The sequence below is a fragment of the Hydractinia symbiolongicarpus genome, chromosome 9 (genome assembly GCF_029227915.1).
Source record: "Hydractinia symbiolongicarpus strain clone_291-10 chromosome 9, HSymV2.1, whole genome shotgun sequence".
In the NCBI taxonomy this organism is placed as follows: domain Eukaryota; kingdom Metazoa; phylum Cnidaria; class Hydrozoa; order Anthoathecata; family Hydractiniidae; genus Hydractinia; species Hydractinia symbiolongicarpus.
The window spans coordinates 20131578-20143711 of NC_079883.1; the positions used below are offsets into that span (position 1 = coordinate 20131578).

Here is a 12134-nt window from a genome sequence, read left to right on the forward strand (position 1 = left end):
AAAGTTGTATCTCAGATCTAACAAATATCTGATAGAACGTTAATGAGAAGAGAATTGGAATATGGAATGTTAATTTCCAATACACCACCAGGTTGATTCAGAACAATCAAACGACGCTGTTCGCACTATACTGGATAGAGTTTCAGATGCTGGTGAAACAATGGTCATTTGTGCTCTTCATGCAAGAGGCATTTATGTGCAAAGAAGGAAAGTACGCGATGCTATTATGAAAGTTGATACAATAAATAGATTATTGCGAAGGAGAATTACCATTATAAGAAGAGAATACAATGTGAAACACCCAAATGCTTTATGGTAGGATTTGTTTTCCTTTTTTTATATATATAAAAATTGATTTCTCTTATTTAGACAATGTTTTACCATTTAGGCACATATACGGCCATCATAAGCTTATACCCTGACGCTTTGTTATTCATGGCGGAATTGATGGATTCATCAGAAAGATTGTTTACTTAAGGTGCACCAGGAATAACAAGTCGGACACCGTTTGGGAGCTATTCCAAAGTGCTGTAAACGAACATGGATTACTATCCCGTGTGCATAGTGATATGGGAGTTGAAAATGTTGCTGTTTCTCGATTCATGATAACAAGAAGAGGTTTGAACCGCGCTAGCATGATTGTTGGCTCATCTGTACATAATCATCGTATAGAAAGATTGTGGCGTAATGTTAAACGCTTGGTAGTTCGTTACTATAGTGGAATATTTTACACGATGGAAAGCATGGGATTTCTCAATTGTTTAAAGGAACACCAATTGTGTGCTCTGCATATGTTTTTTTTTTACCGTTAATTAACGAGTCTCTCGCTGAACTTATTAATGACTGGAACAATCATCCACTAAGTTCTGCTAGAAATTTTTCTCCTAATCAGATGTGGCATTTGGGCATGCCAGAGATCTTCAACTCTGACTCTTCTAGTTTCCACCATTTAATCAATAGCAAGTGGGAAAATTTTGGTGTGGAAGACCGATTTGTATAAATCTGGAAATCTGGATTTGAACTAACCTTATGAGAGTCAAAGTAAGACAAAAATTATTGGGATAAATTCCACATAAGAAAAAACATGCGTTAAAACTTTGGATAAAAAATTGTCTTAAGGATGCCTCCACAAACATAGTAAAACATAACTTTCAAGAACATAAAAAAATTATAAGAAAATTAAAAGTAATTACACTAATAATCGCCAAAACCGACACTTTCGTAATTTAGTGCAATGTCAATCATTCGATGAAATTTGACTTTATCATCTCCATTGCACAAAGGTAGCATGAAACTAAATGAACATGCAGAGGCATGCGGTAAATTTTCATCAATGTACCCAATTGATATTTTTCGTCCGTTGAAGGATAATGTATTTTCGAAATCAGTTGCAAATTTCAAAAACATCACAAGCTTATTTTCTGTGCATTGTGACAAGTAATTTTTAAGCCATTGTTGTGCTAATGACTCTGCTGGTCTTAAACTGTTCACATTTTTCCACTCACAAATATTTAAAACCATGCCAAAGTTGAATTCTGCATTACACCTGTGAAGATCTCCCTAACAACAGGGATATATAAATATACGTTAAAATGCATTGTAACCTTCGAACGCATGTATTTTTTTACCCCGACGAACAATGAGTTCATCTTGAATTATAATATCAATCAAAATATTTCTGTTGTTTACTGTAACTTCTACATCGTTAATCCAGGCCGATAATGCCACAATTTGCTCATATGCTGGACCATCAGCACTGCTAAATAAGGCCTGAATTTCTACATCTTCATTACATTCTAATAATTTTTTTAATAAAACTTATTAAACATCCAGTTGACGATGTCAAAGGTATATCAGTCACAGAAAATCCTCCTGAAGTAGCATGCTCATGTTGTAACATGTCAGTTACCCAAGGTGCAAAATGATTGAAGAAAGGCCCATCTTGTAAAAGACTGTGGGCAACAATTACTCCAAAAATTTTGTATATTTGCAAATTGCCACCTGATCTTTTTGGAATGAAAAACCATTCCTTCTTGTTGAGAGGTTCGAATAGCTCATCCTTAGCTACATTGAACACAATTGTAAAAAACTCATTCTTCAATGCACCTGCATCAATTCCATCTTCACCATCAAAAAAAAACCCTAACTTTTTTAACGAGATTCTCTTTTTCTCCCAGTGGCCTTTTATAAAAACTCAATGCATGCTGCCATATTTTTTGTCTGTTTACAGATAAAGTACAATCATCATTTCAATTTAAGAGATACACACTTTGGTATCCTTCAAGTACTGACATGGAGTAGTGAAGGCTAAAGATCCTTTAGAGGTTGATGGTTCAGCAACATCATTAGCACACATTATATGGTTGACAGTATCATCTAAGTCATTCGCATTACTGAGACAAGTTCTTCTTTGATTGTGGTCAGCATCTGGTAGTAATTTCTGGATAGTGCTAAGATTTTCTTGTGTATTTAAAGATGGCATGCTCATATCAGGATTTGATGGTGACATGTAATTACCAGACTGACTCGAACTTTGGTGTATGAAATCATTAGGGATCAATGGTGAAATTGTTCATACATAGCATTCTTTTTATCTTTCTGTTTTGTTTTCACTTTATTTATTTCATATTATTGTAGGTTAATTATTTTTAAAATTTTCAGAAATTCATAGAAAAGAAAATAGGGAATTCAGTACCAGCAAAGTACTTACAAATAAATCCTTTCTTAGTACCAGCCATACAATTTTTTGTCCAAACAGTCTATGTAGCATATAGGAATCCAGTTCCTGCTCTTCTCGTAATGCTAGTTTCTGAAGACTAGTGCCAACCCCAGTTTTGATCTCAAATCTAGTGCATAATACGAAACATATAGTTTCACTTTCTTTTAACAATTTACTACATATACGTCCAAGTTCTTGTACAATAATTATTTCTGATAAAGACTCTCAACATCTGAAATATATATAGAGAGTAAGCATATACTGTCTTTTTACACTGTTTTATATAATTTTATATATATAGATAGTTGGTGGTTGATGGTTGGCCGTATTTGTAACAATATAAAAAATTGAGACATTGAGTAAAAAGGTTGTAAAACTTATATCTTTGAAATAAAGTAACGTAAGAATGGCTACAGTTGAATTTTATTGTGATGCGGTGATGTTTACACTCCCAGACTCCTTATGCAAATAAAGGCAAAAAAAAATGACATTTTCACATATGCGCTACTAGCTAGCTATAGCTACGAATCCTATCTAAATGTAAAACCTTAGGACCACCACGAACGACTTGGTCAACACAGTGGTCCAACAATATTACTTCTTTCAAAAAGTAATGGCCAGCTTCTGGAATAACTGGGCTACGGGAACGGGTTGTTCGTCTCCCTCCACGACAATTTCTATTAGTATTATTAGTATTTTCTCTTCCTCTACTTCCTCTGTTTCTCCACCAAAACAGCGATGAGGTCTCTTCATTTACTGAAGAAAACTGTCTTTGTCGTGATGTTGTAGTATTATCAGCTACAACTCTTGTTGTGATTTTGCTAGAAGCACTGGCTTTATTCGAGCTTGAAGATAAAGAATTGCTTGACAGCTGCCCGATGCTTTGTTGAAATGCTGTATGCATAACTATGCGTTCTGCTATACGAGCAAGAGACTCTTCGTTTATCAAAGACTCTCCTGAATCTGAAGATGCCATCTTGTATAAAAAAACTTTTTTATGGTGTGTTTTCGCGCGTCTTTGTTAACAATATGTCTCGCTTAGCCAGACTGTGCATCATAAAAAACATTTGTGTCGCATAAATATAAATTTGTGCCATATAAAAATCATACAACAAAAAATAGTCCCTGACAAAAAATACATAGCACAAAATAAAAATCTTGCCTTAAAAAAAGTCCTAACGTAAAAAAATAAAGTAATAATGTCACATAAAAATAATATAGGTCATACAAACGAGAATTTGCTTTTGTCCGCTACGGCGCCTCCTTTATCATCCCTTTTGTCAACCTTTTTTTGGAATTTTGAGTAATTTTTTTTACCAAATACAATCTACGATAGAGGCGTAAGATCTGACACAAATAGGCAAGAACATTCCAAGGAAAGTTGAAAGTCCAACTTTCCCCGCCAAGTCAAATTAGTATCCTAATTCTGAAATCACAAATGTGTAAAATCTGAGTTATTAATACTTCCAAAGCTACCTTCACTTGGGAAAAAAATAAACAAGGTAAGGCACCTACAAGATCAACTCAACTACTAATTTAAAACCACTCCCAGTAGTAAGCCTGGCTAATGTTATTTTCACAGATGTTGTTTAAAAAATAAGGTACACTCAATAACTGGAGACATAGGATATATGCCAGCAACATCACTAATTTTGGTAAACAGCTTGAAATTTTATGTTTCTTTCGAACAAGTCAACCAGCCAACTACCCAGCTGGGTAACTGATATCATTGTATTTAAAGTTAGCTAATACCTAGCTCTTTTAACACCAAGAATAATAAACAAAAGCATTAGAACGGCCCAGTGATGCATGCTCTTATCCCCTATTATCACCAAATGTTAATAACAATCTATACGACAAATTAATTTTACAAATATTGCAAGTAAACAAACCATATCTGCATTACTTCGCTGCAAACTAAAAATTTGCTCATAACTAATCTCGTTTTCATGTTATTCGGTATTTTTGTATGTATATTCCGCGGAACGAAAATGAATATGGAAATAGGTCTATTTCATACCTTGGAAAACACAATTACAACAACTTAAATTACCACAAAACACTGCAACAGACTTCTTTAATCCACGCAACACTGCGATAGTTTTAAGTCACTTCTTTTCTGAAGAATACTGTTCACAAAGTCCTTTCGTCACAGCATATTATTTCAGATGGTTATACTTCCCTTATTTAGACTAAATGGGGAGTCTGCACAGCGTTTTATTCCCTTCATCATGGTTTGTAAATTTTGTTTTTCTTTCGTGTACAGTACTTATGCACTATTTTTTGTATTTATTGGCTGAGATCCTTCAAAATTGTCACCACGCAATTTTATTTGTTTCAAGTCTTATAAAATTAATCTTTGTCAACGTCTTTGTAAACTTATTTGTATGTAAAGCCTTAGGGACACCAGAAATTTTTGATGCATGCACAATTCAATTAGTTGAATGTGCCTGAAATATCACTTGTGTAGCAACCAGAGACCAAAATGTGTAGCAATATTTTACGAACTTTGTGTATGAAAACGACTGAAGTGTATTAACCGTGAGGGTATAAATTTTTGTAATAAATAATTTTACGAAATTGGATTTTTTAAATCAGGCTTTTCAAGAATTTTTACAGTTCCCTTTGAAAACACATTTTAGGCTATATATTAAACAAACTTAGTAGAGTTAGAGTATAAAATACTTAATACATAATTTTCTTACTTTTCTCTTTCGCAAATAATAATAATTCTTCGAGTCTGTCTATCGTGCAATGGACTTCAGAGTTCCATAGAATAGTTTTATTTTTCTCATCAATTGACAATCTCACCTCAACAAGCTTTTACTGTGCTATAATAAATTTAGCGAAATAAATTCATTGTGATCTGCTAAATTGAATTTCGCAAATTATCTTATAGTAGTTCCCATCTCATCCTAGGCCTATATATCGATTTCTATACATATAAGTCCATGTGTCTACTTTTTTAATATGACCTACAACAGAAAAAATATATCGAATTATTTTAACTTTTTTGTCTTGTTAGGAAGTTCGAATGGGTTTGAATGAATCTTTTTACAATGCAGGTGATTTTTAATTTTTGTGTTTTACATGTTATCTTCAGTATCTATTTTATAGTAATAAAATATCTGCAAGCATAAATGGTACATTGGTGCATAAAAGATGAAATGTTTATCTGTTTTCTTTGGATTTGTATGACACTTTAGATTATTCAGTTTGCCATTCCCAGCTTGATGCAATGAAAGTAATGGAAAATACATTTTTCAATCCTCTTGATTACCTTGATTGCCTTGATTGCCTTTTCAAGTGAAATGTGGTTATTAGATAGAGATCTTATAGTTACCACTGAGATTCTGTAAGCGACTAATTTAATAGTATTTCTTGCTTATTTTTAGATGGTACAGATAGTGATACAGGCTCACCGAGCAACTCAAATATGTCAAAAGAAAATAATGGTAACTCATCAGACAAATCCTGTAAAGATGCACTCTCATCCAGTCCAAGGTATATATATAGAATTTATTGTCCAGGGGTTTATAAAGCATTTTCTTTATTATAGGTGTTTTTTTGAATGCGCAAAGTAAAAAAAAATTGTGAATCTGTTGGAGCAATCATTAAAAAATAATGGACTGGGTTTTTCTTTGACTGATTCTGAGCCTTAAAATTTCTATAAAGTGAGTGTGTAAATATTATCTCTATAATAATAGCCTCATTTTGTTCAAAATGGTTGTGCGCAACAAAACCCAATTGTTATGGAAACATGTTACAAAGGTCATGCCATTTGACGTTTTTCTTTTTTATATACTTAGTATATAGAAGAGAAGTTGTGACGCCGGTGCAGATGTGCAACACGTTTTGCCTGTACTAACCACCCAGCCCAGTGTTTATCTTTCACACAAAAATTATACCGCAAAATAAAATAATATTAACTGGTTGTTTTCTCTATGACGTGATAACGGTTTGTAAACCGTGTTTTCATTTTTCAAAATATATTACACCTAAAACGCTATATATAATATTGCGTGCGCTTAACTCGAATTACAACATACTGTATATACTTGTACTAAAGCGCTCCACCCAGATGTATGGCACAGTTTACGGCTTGATTAAGTGCTTTATTAAGCGCTAAACGTGACATTCAACACCGTGTCACACAGTCACTTGTGGATTAACCTGCCATTTTGAGACTGGGTCCTCCAGTTAGTTTTGTTTTATATTCCCATATTTATGTTATCTTTTACACCATATAAAAGAGAGGTCAACAAGAGAAGCTTTAAAAAGCTAAAGTAAAAGCTCTTATCAGACAGAAAACGCAATTGATTGCAACGAGAAGAAGCAGAAAAAAAACACCCCAACAACAGCAATAACAAAAGGCAATACGTACAATAACTTAGGCAAAACGTAGCATTTTTGCACAGGTATAAATTAGCTATTTAAATTTAAGGCCGTAACAGCAAAACAAAACACAGAGCAACAAACTACAAAGTAAATGGTATAATTGTGGTCGAGCTCTTATGTTCATTGATAACTCTTAAAATGTAGTTATGGAAATTCGTGACAATTTCAAGAATATTGATTGTCGACCACTGTGAAGACAAATTAATATGAACTGTTACATTTTGCAATTCAAAAGTCTACAAAATTTTGTTTATTTTGTCCTCGTGTATTATCGTGTATTGCAAAGTTTTTGGAATACACGTTCCCTTTATATATTTAGTCGTACGTATTATTTTTTATCTAAAATTTGCCACATAAATAAATGCAAACTAATGGAAACATTAGAAAATAATGTTTTTTATCAACAAAAAACAACAAGAGAAACGTCTTACTTTCTTTAAGTCATTTCATAACATGTTTTAAACTTTAAACATGCCAAATCTTGAAAATCCTTTTTAGTTAAGCTAAGTCTTTCAAATAACTTTTGACAAAACAAAAAATTATGGGAGCTTTAAATGCCCTAGGTCCCACTTTGCAGGACTTTGTTCATAGGAGTCCCTATAGAAACTTAAGAGGCTGTCTTGGGGAAATAATTTTAATATTAAAATAAATAAATGAATGAAGAATTTTTGAGAAACAGTAATTTAGCTATATCCATATAAGTAGTTTCCACTGCTACAATTACAAAATTGTATATTCTTGTACAAGATATTGTATGGATGTAACCACAATGGTTAGATTTAAATGAAGCACTATCGAATCCAATTTGAGGAGTGAAAGCTACCCTTTATAGGTATAATAATCTAAAGCCACTGTCAAAATTACAGATTCTTTGATAAGTACTGGAAAAACGTTTGCCATTATAAAATACAAATAAAATCATAGCTCTGTTTTTATCTCAACTGTCCTATCTATCAAGAAAGACCTTTGTGAATTGTTTTAGTATTGTTTAGGTTTTAGTCTTAAACCAAAACGCTACAAAGTCCTAACAAATTCTTTCTCTCAAAACTGTTTTAATAGCACAAACATTAGCAGGTGCAAACGTTGGTAAATTCCAGGTCTTTTTTCAAAAAAAATTGTTTTGAGAGATTATTATATTAAATTATTAAAAGTATGTTATGTTGTGAAAGTAATGAATGTAATATTGTGAAAGTAAATGGCAGGAAATTTTTCAGAATCCTATATTTGTTGAAGTTTATGCCTTGCGCATTGCATTATTTCCATAAATTTAAATTAAAAGTAAAATCTAAAAATTTCTCACATTCTTTACTCCAAATGTTTCTGGTCCTAGTAGTGTTGTCTTTATAAGTCATTTCTCTTGAAAAAAAACATCATTGGTTCCGGAAGTTAAGCTTTGAATCTACGTAAACATAAATCTACAAAGTAAGTACAAATGTCAAAGTTGGTTACTTGACAATTCTACCAGCCACACAAGAAGTAAGCAGCTGGCTATGCTTTTCTTTGGATTGGTATGCATTGTCTTGATAACCCTAAACTAGACAGCAATGCAGTGTTTTTGTGTTGCTACTATATCTGAGCAAAACCAGTTTGTTATAATTGCTTGTGACGCAGCTGGGCGAGCCTGTAAAACGCCCCTGACTATCCCGTATATATACGGGACCAGCACCTGCGAGCTTAATATTTTGTTTGAGGTTTCTGATTGTCAAGTTCTTTGCATTTCTTTTCTATGTTTTTTATATATTTTGTATGATTTTAGCCCAAATGGGTAAAATCTGAATAAATTGGGAAATCTGGTAATTCTGTGTCAAAACTTTAAAAAATGATTCCTCTTGGTGAAATGAAGCTGTGCTGTTAGTTAAAATTTTTGTGAATCCAATATCAAGCAAACATATTGTAATCTTATATTTTTTGCAAATAAGTGATTTTCAGAAGAAACGTGCGCAACGAATAAAGAAATGAAATTTTGCTTCCCCCCTTTTTTTTTCATTATTCTTGTCTGGGGCAGGACTTATTTTTGCAAATACTGGCCGAACTAGTTCTTAAGATCTAATCCACAATCAATTATTGCTCTTAAGCTGATATTCGTCTTTCTGCTTGAATCAATAACTTTTTTGTTTTAAACAAAGTTCATGGCCTGCTAAACTCAATGAAATCAATGTAAGGCAAACCAAGAAAACAATGACACCAAGACCAAAAAAACCCAGCAATATGCTCTTTGAATACCATAAAGTCCATATTTCTTTGGCAAGGCATGTCGGGGGAGACTAAAACCTTGGCAAACATACTTGGGTATGGTAGAAAAAAGTTATTAACCTTAGGTGCAAACTAAAATTATTGTGCAGATAATAAAAATTAGGCGCTACTCTTAGACCAATTACAAATTTTGATACACATAATTTTATTAATATTGGCCTCTGTTGTTAAATTTGTTGTTAGTTACTTTACTTTTTTTACAGAAATGAGCTTGATAATCGAAGTGTCCACGGTCAATCTTCAACATCTGAAACACTAGATTTGGTTGTAGATTACTGGCCTATTCCATCTTTGCAATATCAAAATAGAAAAGAAGAGCGGAAAGATAACAAGGTGTGATATTTTAGACATGTAAAGGTTAATTATAATATGCAATAAAGGTTTTTGAACTTTATATCTGACTATGCGAAAAGATTTTAAGTTTAGAGTGCTAAGGCAAGCGAACATACTCTGATGTCACAACAATAAACAAGAAAAGCCGTTTGATTTTAACACTAACCACTGTAGTTAAGCAGTAACATAAATTGGTGATTTTTTATTTGCGCGTTTGCTATGACCCACCTATTTTAAGTTTTCAATAATAAATCTCTGAGGAGCGTTATAATAATATACAATACAGTGGAATCTCTCTATCTTGAACTCGCAAGGGACCAAAAACTTGTTCGAGATAGAGAAAGTTAGAGATAAAGAAAGAAAAATACCTTAGGCGGACCACAAAGTGACCGAGACTTTAGTTCCAGATAGAGAGAAGTTCGAGCTAGAGAGTTGTTGAGATAGAGAGATTCCACTGTATATACATGTTTATATCTTCTGCTATTTCTAAACATTTTGTCAATAAAATAGTGGTACACGATACTTTTAAAGGAATACCAAAATTCTAATCAGACTGGTCATTATTTTAAAATTCTCTATTGCGTTAACAATAGACCTATTGATTTTAACCAGAATTTCCAGCCTGCTCTTCTAATGAAGCATGTCTTTGTAAAAGAAAATGCGTGTAAAACCAGTGTCATACTTCTGGCGTTTTTTTTTCTTTTTCCACCAAAACCAAGACTCAAGCGATGCACGTCAGACTTTGTATTCAGATTTTCATGAAATTTACACCAGTGGCAGGTATCCAAAAAATTACATTGAGACTGTATTTGGGAGTATAACTAACGAAAAATAATTTGATTAATATTCTTAAACTACAATTCTTAAACAACAAATCACGTACACCCATTTTTTTTTTAATTATAAGCGTTAAAAATTTCAAATGATATATCTGGTCACATAAAAAAGACATTAGTTCGACACTTTGGAATGAGCTATGAGAACAAGTCAGAGAAGCTCACTTCGCTTCGCTGTCTAAAACATTTTTTTGTTATAATAGTCATTGCTAAAAATTATTACTTTGTTGGTCAAACATTTTTGAACAACATGGACTTGAAACTGTTCCAAACTCGCGTACCGTGAAAAATACTTTATGCTTTCAAAAAAGACTTAACAAAACCTAAAACATACAGAAAGGTATTTAATTATTTGATTTTGCAGCTTCATTTTTTCGATGTTAAACCGTGAAGTTAAAATAAAACTGTTTTGATTTGATTTTAAATGTCCCTAAATTTCGGGAAACAAGGCTCATATATACAATTGTCTGTTACTCATCACCATATTTTAAAAATGAGTGGGTCTTACATATTGCAATCTATGTGAGAAGAATATTAGGAAGATATCTTTTTAAGATTTCCAGATCCTCCTCAGGACAACGTGATGGTTTTTATTGTTGTATATCTAATGTTGGGTTTTGTAAGACTACATTAAAATTTGCATGCGTTTCACCAAATTAGGTCACCTATTGGTCCTTTTGTCACGACAGAGTTGTCACTCCTTGTACAGAGTCGACATTTGAGTATTTTTTATTTGACTTTTGAAAATTGAGGAGTTTTGAGAAAGCGTGGCACCCCTGCATGAGAAGAGGTGATCATTTTTGAAGAGGACAATTTTTGAAACTTATTGTTACTCATATTCTCCTCCAAAGAATTCGGGCTCGTTTATCCAAACATCCAACCATGTTTTAAAAAAGTATTTCAAGCAGTCAGGACTTGCTTTAAAGTAACAATTTGGATCGATGGGGGTCGTTGGGTTGAGACGTTTGGTGGTTAAGGCTTGTTTGGGCGCAACGCTGCTTAGTATAACCGATTACCTATCGCTACAATCTCAATAGCCGAGATTCATTTAAAAAAAACCCGCAAATATAAAACAGTTGTTCTTTATTGCTATTTCATAATTTATATTTGATAAAAGCGGTGTTTATAATCTTCATTTTACAAACTCATTCTTTTTATTTTCAACTTTTTTGTTATTGGTTGTTTGATTGACCAATACCCCACCTTGGTTGTGTTTGTTTTTTTGTATTGCGTACTTATGCAATAAAGCATCAAATCTTATTGTGATTTTAGGAGTGTTTTAGAAACAAGAATTTTAATGTATTGCATTTTTTGGAAGGAACTTTGGAGCGCTCTGGAAAATATAAACGAAGTTTTGTGACTTTTTTCAGCCTGCCTAACCAGGGGCCAGCACACCGTCATATTCCTTATATGTATTATACCCAGTTTTAAAAAATGGATGGTTTCACCTTTTTCATTTTAACCATGCAAAGAATAATTAAAGATTTTAGCTGTTCGGTAACAGTTTATTCAGTTTGAGATCAGTGCTATTTAACCTAGCCAAAATTAATGATTCTTTTTGTGCTATATTTACTATCTGATTTTCACTAAACTGC

General features: G+C 32.8%; 2 protein-coding genes across 7 annotated transcripts in view; both read left to right on the top strand.

The window, feature by feature from the left end:
- The window catches only part of LOC130656155 (RNA transcription, translation and transport factor protein-like), a 99266-nt gene that overhangs the window by 73344 nt on the left and 13788 nt on the right, over positions 1–12134 (top strand). The window lies entirely within an intron of this gene.
- The window catches only part of LOC130656152 (phosphofurin acidic cluster sorting protein 2-like), a 63945-nt gene that overhangs the window by 43266 nt on the left and 8545 nt on the right, over positions 1–12134 (top strand). For all 6 annotated transcript variants that reach the window (XM_057458975.1, XM_057458976.1, XM_057458977.1 and 3 more), the window contains exons 19-22: positions 4911–4953; positions 5745–5784; positions 6115–6223; positions 9574–9703. In XM_057458975.1, coding sequence (XP_057314958.1) covers positions 4911–4953; positions 5745–5784; positions 6115–6223; positions 9574–9703 — 322 coding nt within the window. The remainder of the gene's footprint in view (positions 1–4910; positions 4954–5744; positions 5785–6114; positions 6224–9573; positions 9704–12134) is intronic.